The 14,729-nt window shown below is 39.2% G+C and overlaps 2 protein-coding genes across 3 annotated transcripts; one reads left to right on the top strand and one right to left on the bottom strand.

The window, feature by feature from the left end:
* Window positions 1–1,482: 1,482 nt before the first annotated feature.
* On the top strand, window positions 1,483–11,158 carry LOC124871618 (GTPase IMAP family member 8-like). Of its 2 annotated transcripts, XM_047371062.1 has the most exons (6): window positions 1,545–1,583; window positions 1,672–1,725; window positions 2,975–3,682; window positions 4,639–5,958; window positions 8,814–8,869; window positions 10,108–11,158. In XM_047371062.1, exons 2-6 carry the CDS (start codon window positions 1,698–1,700, stop codon window positions 10,330–10,332), a joined length of 2,337 nt encoding a protein of 778 aa, XP_047227018.1. In that variant the 5' UTR covers window positions 1,545–1,583; window positions 1,672–1,697; the 3' UTR covers window positions 10,333–11,158. The 2 variants fall into 2 exon arrangements, with proteins under 2 accessions (XP_047227017.1, XP_047227018.1); XM_047371061.1 differs by having other exon boundaries at window positions 1,483–1,725; window positions 10,108–11,157.
* A 179-nt stretch (window positions 11,159–11,337) lies between these two features.
* LOC124871619 (olfactory receptor 52K1-like) lies at window positions 11,338–14,334 on the bottom strand. Its single transcript, XM_047371064.1, has 2 exons — window positions 13,165–14,334; window positions 11,338–11,548 (listed from the first exon to the last, which is right to left on the bottom strand). Exons 1-2 carry the CDS (start codon window positions 13,927–13,929, stop codon window positions 11,384–11,386), a joined length of 930 nt encoding a protein of 309 aa, XP_047227020.1. The 5' UTR covers window positions 13,930–14,334; the 3' UTR covers window positions 11,338–11,383.
* Window positions 14,335–14,729: the final 395 nt, after the last annotated feature.

The following is a 14,729-nucleotide window of genomic DNA, read 5'->3' on the forward strand; positions in this document are numbered from 1 at the left end:
AGCTGTTTCAGTGCTATGATGAGCTCTGAAACCTGACTGAAACTCTTCAAACAAGTCATTGCTGTATAAATGCTGAACACATTTGATTAGCAACTATTTTCTCAAGAATCTTAGATAAGAATGGAAGATTGGATATAGGTCTGTAATTTATTAAGTCATCTCGATCAAGCGAAGGTTTCTTAAGTAAAGGTTTAATTACATATCCATTTACTAAAGATAGATTAATCATATCTAAAATGGGGCTGGTAATCAGAGGGAACACTTCCTTAAATAATTTGGTTGGGATTGGGTCTAACATACAAGTTGAAGGTTTAGATGAAGCTAATATTTCTGATAACTCAAGAAGTTCCACAGGATCAAAACAGTCCAAACACAAATCAGGTTCTGCAGTTATTTCCAATGTTGTCTCACTTGCTGAGGATGAAGTAATCATCTTCGGGAGTATGTCAAATATTTATTTTTAATAGAATCAATTTTATTTAAGAAGAATCCCATAATGTCTTGACTGCTGAGAGCTAAAGGAATGGATGGCTCAACAGAGCTTTGACTCTGTAAGTTTAGCAACTGTACTAAAGAGAAATCTAGGATTATTCTTGTTCTCTTCTATTAATGATGAGAAATAAGCTGTTCTAGCTTGGCGAAGTGACAATTTAAATGGTAAAGCAGAAAAAAAGTTGCTGAAAATTTCAGAATAGTTCAAAAATGTTTTTCAGGAGATGTTTCTATTAACTGATAAATGTTTTTTTTATCTTTGCATTTTTGATTTCACTGAAATTATTCTACAAATTGAGGCTTAACTTTAAGCGCTTTAATTATCCCCATTAGTTTCACATCTTGCATCAGCTGTTTGAATAGATGTTTTGCTTCAACTAATTCCTATCATATCTCATATACTGTATGGTATTATATTCGATAAATTAGAATATTATTGAAAATTCATTTTTATTAGTAATTCAATTAAAGTGAAACTAAATAAATTACACACAGACCGATGTTTTCCACCTTTTTTTACTGTTAATTATGATACTTTTCCAGTTACAGCTAATAACAACATGACATTGAAGATTAGAATAGTACATCAGACTAATAAAAAATTAGTTTTTAATACAGAAATGAATGAAAACTATGTTTAATACCTGCTTATTGGTTATTAATTTCAAAATAAACTTTTAATTTGATTAGCTTCATCAAAAAGCATATTCCAATTCGTTTAATATGACTGTAAACAAGACTTTAGAATTTGCAGCATGTTTCCTGTGTTACCTTCAGGTACAGTCCGTGTCTCTGCAGTTCTGACCTGTTTTGGCAACACCAAGCAGACAAATAACCAGTTCAGCATCTCCAGCGTAAATGTGAAACCATAATAGATGTTGTCTGCAGATCTCATGACTCACAGTAAAACTCGTCTGAAATATTGCGGTAGGTTTCACCCGTACTAATCCTCAGGTTTTAAATTAAAAGGCTGCTTGATGTAATCACGCTACAACAAAGCTGCTCTTTGTGTGTTAATTACATGATGGTTCTTCTCAGCAGGGTCACATTGGCTGGATTTCACACCCTGGGGAGGAGACTGAACCATTAAAGTATATAGGTTTACGCTATAGTTCTGATGTTGTGAATCCACTTTGAGTCTAAATGTTATGGATCACCTTTAAACAAATGTTTCTACAGGGAAAAAGGCCTAAGTAAGAATTTTAATGGCCTGCAGAACAGAGACCGGGAAAGGTAAGATGCTCATTTGAATTATTTTCTGTAAGTCGTTAATGTTACTAACCTTTATGTGACAAATGTACAGATGGCATTCCAAGTGTGATCATCCTTTATCGATTCCTTATATATGTGTCAATGACATATTTTACTTATCTAATACTCAAAAAAGCCCAATATTTGTAATATTTACATCTAATTGTTGACTGAATTTAAATTTGAGTATGCCTTGTTGTAGACGGCCGACAAAAGAAATCAGCTTCTGGAAGTGAGACTGCAGAACCAACAGTGTTCTAACATTAGTCCAATATCCAGTCCTTAAGAAAACATCAGTGGGGACATGTCAGTCACATACTTGTTAATCTGACACTTATTTTGCTGCTTAAACATAAACAAGTATTTATATAATGTCCAGGGCTGCAGCTGTCCTCTTGTAATCGCTGTAGGAGACAATTAGCAGAAACATTATACTTAAAAAAATATTTTAAAATGAAGTAATATGAAAACTAAAAGTTGTAATTGTTGTAATCTCAGACAGGCCACTGCAAACATAAGCACTTCTGCAACGATGAGAAACACAACCAAGTTGCAGCAAAGAATGACATATTTTCATAAGCAGACATGCTGACGAAGATGTTGAGTGTAGCACAACCATAGAGGTGCATGTAAAGGAAAACAACTCAGTCATCAAACAGGATTTCTGCTTGTTTCTAATTGGGTATATGGCTAGTATTAACACTGCAGCACAGGTAGAAAAGTGGTGTTTCTTTTTAAATCCTCAGAGCCATTGCTCCAAACAATATGAGGCTATTTTAGATCCTTTTAGTGAAGTTTGACCTTTTCTGAACTATGCTGGTAAATTGTATTGTAATGAGTGTGGTCAGTAATTCAGTATTGATGTTTCCTTTTATTACTGGAGATTAGTAGCTACCATGATAAAAATTATTCTGGCAGCAAGTGATACACTTTGAGCTTTCATTGGATGAGCAAGATTGGGGAGAGGCTATTGACTGATACTTTTACTTTAAAATAAATTTACTGTAGAGTAACTTGCCACAGTAGTCATACCCACTACAGTTGGAGTATGTCATGTTACAACCACAAACTTCAATGCCTTGCATTGGGATCTGAAATGATAGACCCACATTAAGTAGTGCGTTGATCAATGGTATATAGACGGTATTGAACCAATGTTTTGTTGGTTCCTGGTCACTGTATAGTAAAAGAATCAGTGAAAGCTTGGTTCATTCAACTTGTCTATTAACAGGGGACACACAAAGTCTTCAGGAGATAAGGATTGTTCTCTTGGGGCACGACTGGTTGGAGAAGAGTTTAACGGGAAACACCATCCTCGGGAGACAGATGTTCGACGTCAGCAGAGATGTGAAGATGTGCGTTAGGAGACAAGGTGTCCTTGTTGGAGGACGGAAGGTTGTAGTAGTCAGCACCCCTGAGAGGTGGATCCACTACTCTGTGCAGGACCCTGGCCTGGTGAATGTGAACATGGCAGCCTGCGTCTCCATGTGTCCTCCAGGACCTCATGCCTTCCTCTTCATAGTCCCCATCAGCTCACATAAAGGCAGAGAGTGGACAGTGGAGGGACCTCTTGAGTTGTTAAGTGACACTCTGTGGAGGAGCACAATCGTGATCTTTACTAGATGTGAACGACTGAGAGGAACCTCTGTGGAAACTTACACTTCTAAATATGGTTTTCTCAAAGCTATTCTGGAGAAGTGTGCATATAGATACCATCTTTTAGACACAAGCGTCTGGGGGGAGGATGATGATGCTCAGGTTGCAGATCTACTTCAGAAGATTGAAGTTATGATCACAGAAAACAAAGATGGAGGAGGACCAGGATATGAGATCACAACTGATAAAACAACTGACTGGGAGATGAAGGAGGTTGTGGAGAGGGCCGCTTTAAGACGAAGCAAAGTGAAGCTGGTCAGACGTGCTCTCAGATCTCTGAAAGGTAAGTATCCTTTACTGACCCTGTAAGTACCATTCATTACACTATGTCAACAGTGGAGGCAGAAATGTAGACAAAGATAACCCCACACTCAGCTTTATAGTCTAACTCATCGATTAAAAAACATTTCAAACGTTTGTTTCTTAGAAAGATCTAGCTCCAGTGTCCTCACACTGTGGTACAACAACCTTTTGGGGTTCTCTGGTTGTCTTTAGAGGTATTTAAAAAAAATATTTCAAACATTTATAAGCTCATTAGGGCTATACAAGAGATAGCCCTAATGAGCAGAAACATTCAAAAAGGTAAATTATTCCAGCAGGTTGATATTTTCTTCAAATAGCACTAAAACTACTGAAAAGAGATGTGCAGTAGAGAAAATGTTTGTTCTTCAAAATGTCTCTACTGAAGTAAACTGTTAGTCTTCTGGAAGGCAATGTGGTTTTATGACTCAGTCATAATCTGTAATAAAGTGATAATCTGTCATATCTAATAAGAGTTGACCAACCAAAAATAGGGATCAGAACCAAAATAAATGTGAATGGAGTGTAATAGAAATACACTCCATTCACATTTTAATAATAAATTCAGCATTTTCATGACAGTTCATCTCCATAATTCATGAAAATATTTAATTACAAGGAACAATCAACCGATATGGCCAGGTTTAAGTACCTGGATAGGGAATGTTCTGTTTGCGGGCACAAAATGGAAGTGGACAATGAAAACAGGAAGTAAACAGAAAGCTGCACAGAAAATAAATCCAGCAAACAAAATAAAACTGGAACTGGTCCACCAAGAAAGAGAAAGACAAACTGGACTTCAACTCTAAACTGATCCTAATTATCCGATTTATAAATCTAAAATGAAAACAAACCCATTTGCACAAATAGGCTTTTATAAGAATCCCACCAATTGGTGTGATTTCAGTTTTCAACCTTTTTCCTTTTTTCTCAACACAGGAACGTCTTCTTCACTTTCAGAAGTCCGGATTCTTATTGTGGGGCCAAAGCACGTTGGGAAGAGCTCTTCTGCAAACACTATCCTTGGAGATCAAGTTGTTCCTCCTGGAAATCCGACATTTCTGTGCACAGAGAGACGGGGTGTTGTTGGCAAAAGAGCTGTCTCTGTGATCGATACTCCTGGATGGCATGGACGATACTGCTCTGAAAACACACCTCAGGAGGTTCAGAAGCAGATATCCAACAGTGCATCTCTCTTTAAACCTCACCTCATCCTTGTAGTCGTACGCTGTGATGAAACCTTCGCTGAAACTGACAAAAGGAAAGCAGAGGAGCACTTGAGCTTACTTGGACTTTGGGTTTTGAGTCGGATCATTGTGCTCTTCACATGGGGGGAAAAACTGAGAATGACTTCCATCGAGGAACACATCGAAAGATGGCCCTCTCTGCAGCAGCTGGTGGACAAATGTGGAAACAGGTATCATGTTTTTGATAATACAAAGAGGGCTGAAGACCTTCAGGTTGAAGATCTGTTAGAGAAGATTGAAGAGACTGTGATGCAGAGTGATACATCATGCTTGATGAAGAGTTTAATTGACCTTCAACAAACCAACAAAAAGCTGGCGCAAAGCTCCAAAAGGATTGCAAAAAAGTTTGAGAATGCAAAATCCAACACAGATCTCCTTGTGCAATTGGTTGAGGAGAAAGAGAGGATAGTAGAAGACTTGATTAAATCAACCAGAGAGAGAGATGATCAAATTGAAGCCTTGAAAAAGACAGTAGAAGAAGAGAAAACCAGAGATGCCAAACAAAAACAAGATCATAATGAAGTGATCAGCAGAATATTGGAGGACAGTAAGGAGAACGGCAATCTTAGAACCGTTCTCGGGGAAAAAGAGGAGATGATAAGAAGTCTGAAAGAGAGCTGTGCTGCAAACGATGAGCTAATAAAAGCTACCAAGCAAAAGGTTGAGGTGAAAGAGAAAATGCTGCATGGAAAAATGAAGGAGGCAGCAGTTTTGAAGACAATGTGTGAGAGAAAAGATAAAGAACTCGAACAAATGATGACGGACCACAAACAGGAAGCAAAAGAACTCAAAGAGGCAGCCGAGCGACTCAGGAGAGAAAACGAAGATACAAAGAAAGTGCTACAGGCAACAATGAAAGGGATGCAGATGCACCTTCTGAGAATAGAGAAGACAGAGGTCAACTCTGAATTTTCTGAAAACAAACGCGAGCAAAAGGCAATGAGGGAGCTCCTCAGACAAATGAACTGGGCCTTCACAATCACATCAGGCCCCTGTGGAAACACCAGACCAAGTGAGTACAACAAACTTACTTCTTACTGCTTCTCATATTGTCGGTTATAAAAAGGCTTCTGTGATGAGATGTTTTTGACCAATCACCAATGAATTTTAGATTATTTGTGCCCGCTTTGACAGCCAAAGATTTGATGTAATTTTCTTTCATGCAGTAATAGTCCACTGCAAGTAAATGTGGCCATGTGACTCCAATCAGTAACATATGTTGATCACTCATAGCTTTTTTGGTTTTAATCCGGGGTCATGTTTACTGGAATATGCTCGACAGATGTAAACAGGGGATAAAAACCACAATCAATGATAATATGACCTTGTATTTTACATGTTACTGTAATATTTAGCCAGTTGAACAGTCTCACACCAGACACAAATGACATTACTTAAAATGCTAAAGGTCATGGAGTGTAGGAAGTACAGTTGAGAAAGAAGGGGGAAAACGAAAATAGGCAGTGAGATTTACCTGAATACATAAAGGTGAAATTAATAAAAATTTAAATAAATTGACTCTCAGTTTCACTGCCAGGAAACTATGGGGTAAGAACGCTGTCAAAAACAATCATGCTTAATTTGATTGAAATGTGAGAACAGCCTCCATCTTCAGACAGATGTTATGGCTGCAGTGATTGTTAACATTGTTGAAACTAAAAAGTCTCTCTGATGTTTAGAAATGTTTCAGAACAATAAAACTATTTTTTATTGGCTTTTAATGTGACATAGCTCTTATGTTACCCAAAGTCCGCTTCTGATTGGTCGATTAGTCTCTTGGGACATCTCCTCTCCCAGAGGATAAGACTAAACCTTAGACTCCATCAAAAAAACTTTCCAGACCAGGCCAAAGAGAACCGATCAACATTTCAACATCTGGTTGTTTAAATGTGGAATTTTCTTCTGCTATGCTTCGTTTGTCTATTTAGTTTCTTCAACGTTTTGTTTTGTTTTTCCTCCAGACACACCTTAGAGAATCCTTTCCTTAAGTTTAGTAGGTTATCTAGCTTACTAGGTTACTCCTGTTTTATTAATAATCCCTACGGGGAGATCCATAGATCTGAACCCCTCAGCCATCCAACAACTTGTGACAGAACTGCCTGCTCATCTGCCTCAGAGCAACACCATACTGGAAGTTTCCTATGGGGTAAAAACGCTGTCAAAAACAATGTGAATGTAAAGACGGAAATGTGTGCATATTAGTTAATAGTTGTGCATAAGTAAAATCCAAAAGAGGTATTGTATATTTTCTCTATAAGAATACAAAATAAAATGTGACAGCTTCAAGAAATTACAAACACAAAGTTCAAGTTTACAGTTGTGGTTTATTCTTTATGAATACGATATGCTATAACAGTTTGTGAATACGTTTTCTTTTCTATGAGAATACGAATTTACATCAACGACTTGGCGTCACGTGATCTCAGGCTCAGAATATAGTGGGTGGAGTTATAAATGATGTACAGTAGGTGGCGGTATTCACCTCTGAATTTGTTGGGAGCCGCCAGCAGAAGAAGAAGAAGAAGAAACAGCAGCACTAGCGCCAAGATGACGGACCAAGAGCATATATTAACGACATTAAGACATATAAACTTTTTAACTTTATCTGGCTTTGTACCGTAGTTTCTTGGTCCGTCATATTGGCGCTAGAGCTGCTGCTTCTTCTTCTGCTGGCGGCTCGCAACAAATTCAGAGGTGCATACCGCCACCTACTGTACATCATTGTATAACTCCACCCACTATATTCTATGTTCTAGTTTTGTATTTCATAAAAATAAGAACAATGCTTTATTTATAATACTCTTGATTCCCCCCATATCTCCCCTCTGTTCCTGATATTCCTTTTAGACTGAATTATCTCCCATTCTGGCCCTACGTTTACTGGCGGTGAGGAGTGTGACAGCGCATGCGCAACGCGAATCGACTAACTATGCTCTCCTAACCAGCCTGAGATCACGTGACGCTATGGATCTCCCCATAGGGATTATTAATAAAACAGGAGTAACCTAGTAAGCTAGATAACCTACTAAACTTAAGGAAAGGATTCTCTAAGGTGTGTCTGGAGGAAAAACAAAACAAAACGTTGAAGAAACTAAATAGACAAACGAAGCATAGCAGAAGAAAATTCCACATTTAAACAACCAGATGTTGAAATGTTGATCGGTTTTCTTTGGCTTGGTCTGGAAAGTTTTTTTGATGGAGTCTAAGGTTTAGTCTTATCCTCTGGGAGAGGAGATGTCCCAAGAGACTAATCGACCAATCAGAAGCAGACTTTGGGTAACATAAGAGCTATGTCACATTAAAAGCCAATAAAAAATAGTTTTATTGTTCTGAAACATTTCTAAACATCAGAGAGACTTTTTAGTTTCAACAATGTTAACAATCACTGCAGCCATAACATCTGTCTGAAGATGGAGGCTGTTCTCACATTTCAATCAAATTAAGCATGAAATCTTTCCGCTGAGTAATTTACAGGCTAATATTAAAATTTACAGTTAATTAGGGATCATTCCAAGCTTTCTGGATTTCTAATTTAAACAAAATCAGAAAATTAACCTAGATAAAATCAGAGGAGTATTTTTAAAACTGTAGGCAGCTTTCACATAAACTAATTTACTGTAATTTACATTTAAATCAAATTATTTTTCTCTATAATTCATAAAAAGTTAATAAAACTTCCAAGAGAAATAAACTGATATTGGTTAAGTAGTCTGGTATGAAATTATTTATTTGTGGTTTTGTAAGTAGAAAGGGATAAATTAGCAACTCGTTAGAAATAGAGGCTTAATAAAGTCTAGTCTGACCAAACACAGCTCTGAACAAACGGATTTGTTTCTAAATGACTGATAAATGTGTGTTAACTTTCAGAACCAGGCGATAAAACACAGTCAGTGTTGGATGACCGCATTGGGGCCCCTAAGAAGGTGAGAGAAACAACTACAGATGTTACTGCTGGACAGAGTCCAACTCTGTCCAATTTAATCTCAATATTTCTGTAAAATTGTAGAATCACCTTAATTAGTTGTTCTTCAGACTTTTTGATGGTCTTTTAATAAATGTTTCTTTTTCTTTGGCCACTTTTCACTCATTTCTGTCCAATAGCTGATGATTTTTAGAAAAATAATAATCTTTAGGAAAAGGGTGGCTTGTCCTCTTCAGGTTGGAGGGGAGTTCCTGCCTCAAGTGGAGGAGTTTAAGTATCTCCGGGTCTTGTTCACGAGTGAGGGAAGAATGGAGCGGGAGATCGACAGACGGATTGGTGCGGCTGCCACAGTAATGGGGGCACTGTGCCGGTCCGTTGTGGTGAAGAGAGAGCTGAGCCAAAAAGCAAAGCTCTCGGTTTACCGGTCGGTCTATGTTCCAATCCTCACCTATGGCCATAAACTTTGGGTCATGACCGAAAGAACGAGATCCCGGATACAAGCGGCTGAAATGAGCTTCCTCCGTAGGGTGGCCGGGCACTCCCTTAGAGAAAGGGTGAGGAGCTCGCCATCCGGGAGGAGCTCGGAGTAGAGCCACTGCTCCTCCACATCGAGAGGAGCCAGTGGAGGTGGCTCGGGCATCTATACTGGATGCCTCCTGGACGCTTTCCTCAGGAGGTGTTCCAGGCACGTCCCACCGGGAGGAGGCCCAGGGGACGGCCCAGGATACGCTGGAGGGACTATGTCTCTCGGCTGGCCTGGGAACGACTTGGGCTCCCCCGGAGGAGCTGGAGGAGGTGTCTGGGGAGAGGGACGTTTGGGTGTCTCTGCTGAATCTGCTGCCCCCGCGACCCGGTCCCGGATAAGTGGAAGACTACGAGTACGAGTAATAATCTTTAGGAACTTTGTTAGTAGAGGACTTTTACAAAAATTAAGATTTTTTTCTTTAGCTGCTTTATCTGAAATTCTAAAAAAACAATACTAAGGATAACAGAAATTAACAAGCATTAAATGGGATTTTATCATAAACAAGATGATGTCCAAAGAGCTACAAGCTGAAAAATACGGTAATGCTTTCAGAAGGCCTGAAGAACTATTAATCGAGAACATAAAAATAAAAATAAAAGAAAGGCTGGCTATTCTGAAGGAAGCTTTCAATAATTTCAGGGTGCATTAAAACTTCATGCTACAACACATTACAATAGAAATAACACATTGTTTTCTCTCCCCTGGGCTCATAGAACAAGACTTCAAACCCTGAATGGCAACTTGAGGCTGACTGGACCTGGCTCAGAGCTGGAGGCGCAGTGCTGGGAGCTGCGATTGGGGCCTTTGTTGCCTCCTTCAGATTGCCTGCAGGGACCAGTACCAAATCAACTGTTTGGGCTGCAGCTGGGGCTGCACTGGGCAGCTTACTGGCCCAAGGAATAAAATCAGAACATGGGAATAAAAAGCAGATGAGTTAGAAATACATGAGATGCCTCTGAAACCACACACACCCCTGATAAGTTTAATTGAACTTTATATACTCAGACACTTCAAGAATATGTAATGTGTTCAACAATAAGTTTAAAATATCTGTTTTTATTCAGATACTGAGTGCAAACAAACTGAGACTTTTAAAAATTTATTTTAATTTCAAATATCTGTTTTGTTTTTAATCCCTTGAAAGGCATAACCTGAATATACTCTCATGTCAATATAATGTAATGATAATTTAAGTCTTTATATCATAGATAAAACACAACCTACATTCAGATAAAAGAGAACCAATGCCACTCAAGAAGCTCAACACCGTAAGGCAAATATAGCGCCTTGTTAAATATTCACACCCCAACGTTTTCACATTTTGCTCCTTTACAACCAAACGAAACTCAATGTATTTTATTGGGATTTATTAATCCAACAGACCAACATAAAGAAATACATGACAGTGAAGTGAAAGAAAAATGATAAATAAGAATTTTTTTTTTTTTTCTGAAAAGTGTGGCATGTATATGTATTGACCACCTTTTTACTATATTACCCCTAAATAAAATCCAGTGCAGACAACTGACTTCAGGTGTCACTTTGTAACTAGAGTCCATCAGTGTGTAGTTGGCTCTCAGTAAATAAGATCCACATCTCTTCACAAGACAGCTGTGCACTCTATGAATCTGGCATTTATGAACAAAATTGTTGAATTATTGAAAGGAAACTAAATAATAAATCTCTGTGTTTTGCCACAAGCCACACAGAAGACAGCATACATGTAAGATGATGCTCTGATCAGATGAGACTAAAAAGTTATTTTCTAACCACCATGCAAGCATGCCATGTGTGGTGGAAAACTATCACCATGGTCAGAGTTGCTAGGCAGATGAACACAAGGTGTTACAGAGAATTTTTGTATCTCAGCACTTGTGGTAGACCATTTGACATTGGTGTGAAATACATCCTACTTGTGTTGCATACAAAGCTTGATCACAGACTGATGATGTAAAGTAAAGAAATCAATAAAACAGAATCAATATGTTCTCACTGCCCTCCTATACGAAATAAACTCAGGATTCTGTTTCGTATTTTGGTCAGTTTGAATCCGTATATTAAAGGGTTCACCATCGGGGGAAAGAGGACGAACTCTATGGCAATTAAGTTTTGAAGGCTTTGGGGCAGATCTGTGGAGCTGTAGCGCATGTACAGGTCCTTCTCAAAATATTAGCATATTGTGATAAAGTTCATTATTTTCCATAATGTCATGATGAAAATTTAACATTCATATATTTTAGATTCATTGCACACGAACTGAAATATTTCAGGTCTTTTATTGTCTTAATACGGATGATTTTGGCATACAGCTCATGAAAACCCAAAATTCCTATCTCATAAAATTAGCATATCATTAAAAGGGTCTCTAAACAAGCTATGAACCTAATCATCTGAATCAACGAGTTAACTCTAAACACCTGCAAAAGATTCCTGAGGCCTTTAAAACTCCCAGCCTGGTTCATCACTCAAAACCCCAATCATGGGTAAGACTGCCGACCTGACTGCTGTCCAGAAGGCCACTATTGACACCTTCAAGCAAGAGGGTAAGACACAGAAAGAAATTTCTGAACGAATAGGCTGTTCCCAGAGTGCTGTATCAAGGCACCTCAGTGGGAAGTCTGTGGGAAGGAAAAAGCGTGGCAGAAAACGCTGCACAACGAGAAGAGGTGACCGGACCCTGAGGAAGATTGTGGAGAAGGGCCGATTCCAGACCTTGGGGGACCTGCGGAAGCAGTGGACTGAGTCTGGAGTAAAAAACATCCAGAGTCACCGTGCACAGGCGTGTGCAGGAAATGGGCTACAGGTGCCGCATTCCCCAGGTCAAGCCACTTTTGAACCAGAAATAGCGGCAGAAGCGCCTGACCTGGGCTACAGAGAAGCAGCACTGGACTGTTGCTCAGTGGTCCAAAGTACTTTTTTCGGATGAAAGCAAATTCTGCATGTCATTCGGAAATCAAGGTGCCAGAGTCTGGAGGAAGACTGGGGAGAAGGAAATGCCAAAATGCCAGAAGTCCAGTGTCAAGTACCCACAGTCAGTGATGGTCTGGGGTGCCGTGTCAGCTGCTGGTGTTGGTCCACTGTGTTTTATCAAGGGCAGGGTCAATGCAGCTAGCTATCAGGAGATTTTGGAGCACTTCATGCTTCCATCTGCTGAAAAGCTTTATGGAGATGAAGATTTCATTTTTCAGCACGACCTGGCACCTGCTCACAGTGCTTTCAAAACCACTGGTAAACGGTTTACTGACCATGGTATCACTGTGCTCAATTGGCCTGCCAACTCTCCTGACCTGAACCCCATAGAGAATCTGTGGGATATTGTGAAGAGAACGTTGAGAGACTCAAGACCCAACACTCTGGATGAGCTAAAGGCCGCTATCGAAGCATCCTGGGCCTCCATAAGACCTCAGCAGTGCCACAGGCTGATTGCCTCCATGCCACGCCGCATTGAAGCAGTCATTTCTGCAAAAGGATTCCCGACCAAGTATTGAGTGCATAACTGTACATGATTATTTGAAGGTTGATGTTTTTTGTATTAAAAACACTTTTCTTTTATTGGTCGGATGAAATATGCAAATTTTGTGAGATAGGAATTTTGGGTTTTCATGAGCTGTATGCCAAAATCATCCATATTAAGACAATAAAAGACCTGAAATATTTCAGTTAGTGTGCAATGAATCTAAAATATATGAATGTTAAATTTTCATCATGACATTATGGAAAATAATGAACTTTATCACAATATGCTAATATTTTGAGAAGGACCTGTACATCAAATCGAAAACAATCACAGTCAGGAAAGTGATCAAAGAGACCAAATGAGGCAGGCATGTCTGCATGAACTTTACCCTGTCGTCTTTGGAGGTTGCACATGTTCTGATGATGTGCATGTAAGTCCAAATGATGAAAAAGCCATGAGACACATAGATAAGAATTGTTGCATATGAAACAATAGTATTTGAGAGGGTGTCACTGTCTTGGCAGGCATGCTGAACAATGATCCAATTCACACAGAAGAGTTTCTTAATCTTCAGGCTGCAAAGCTTCAGTCTGGATGTGAGCAGAATACTGATGGATAAAATGCAGAAAGGAGTGAGCCAGGAGAAGCCCACCAGCTGAGAGAGCCTCCTTATGGTCATTAATGACTGGTAGTGCAGCGGTCGGCAGATGGCCAGGTACCTGTCGTAGGCCATGACAGCCAGGATGGACAGCTCACAGCAAGCGAAGGAGTACAAGACAAAAGCTTGAAAGAGACACCACCCATAGGAGATTTCCTGAGTAAACCACAGCAGGTTTAACAGGAACATAGGGTAGAAACCGGTGGTGCCATAAACTGCGTTAATGCAAACACAGCACAGTAAAACATACATGGGTTCATGCAAGTTTTCATCCAAGACTATAATGACAATGAGGGAGACATTTAAAAATAAAATCACACAGTAATACACCAAAGTGAGTGAGAATATTGCAGTTCTGTGGTCCATTGTCTCATTAATCCCAGTGAGAGTAAAGATTCTTACATCAGAGACGTTATCCATAACCAGAGAGCAAAGTTTCAACGTTCAGGCTGGAAAATGTTAGAACATGATGGAGCAGAGAGGCTCACTGTGCTCTCTGCTCTGACTCTCTTCACTTTGCTTCAGCTATTAAAGACCACCTCTGACTCACTGTTCAGGCTCCAGCCTCTGGTTTCTGCAAACTTAATGAACCAATTAGAGCAAACAGTTAATTATTCTACAGCCTTAGAGGCTTAACAACAAACTACTTTTATGTTTAAGTGTCACATATTTGGATATTACTGATCATCTGTGAGGACTTACAGTGGCTTGTTTGTCCTAATCTCTTTCCAGTTTTGTTGCTAAGATTATTTTGTTGAATGGATTTTATGTCTTGGAGTTGCCCAAAATAGGTCACATTGATCAAGTCAAAGAATATTAATTATTTCACCAATGCATTGCCACAAATTTTATGCATACCTTTCCCATTTTGTTTCTTGTCAGCAAAAAATGTCAACATATTTTATTGAGATCTTATTGATCTAAATACTCCCATTATTGCTCTGGCTGCATGTTTCGAGACTAAACTGTACTACAAGCCCAAGTCTTTTCCAGCTTCTAACAGGTTTTCTTCCAAGATTGTTCTGAACTTAGTTTCATCCATCTTCCTATCAGTTCTAATCAGCTTTCAGGAAAGCATCCCCCACAGCATGATGCTGCCACCACCATGTGTCACATTCTAGATGGTGTGTGTAATTGTTTGTTTTTTGTCTCGTGGTGTTTGCATGTAGGCCAACACATTAAAAGCTCTCATCTGACCAGAACATCTTCTTCTGTATGTC

The sequence above is a fragment of the Girardinichthys multiradiatus genome, chromosome 7 (assembly GCF_021462225.1).
Source record: "Girardinichthys multiradiatus isolate DD_20200921_A chromosome 7, DD_fGirMul_XY1, whole genome shotgun sequence".
Lineage (NCBI taxonomy): Eukaryota > Metazoa > Chordata > Actinopteri > Cyprinodontiformes > Goodeidae > Girardinichthys > Girardinichthys multiradiatus.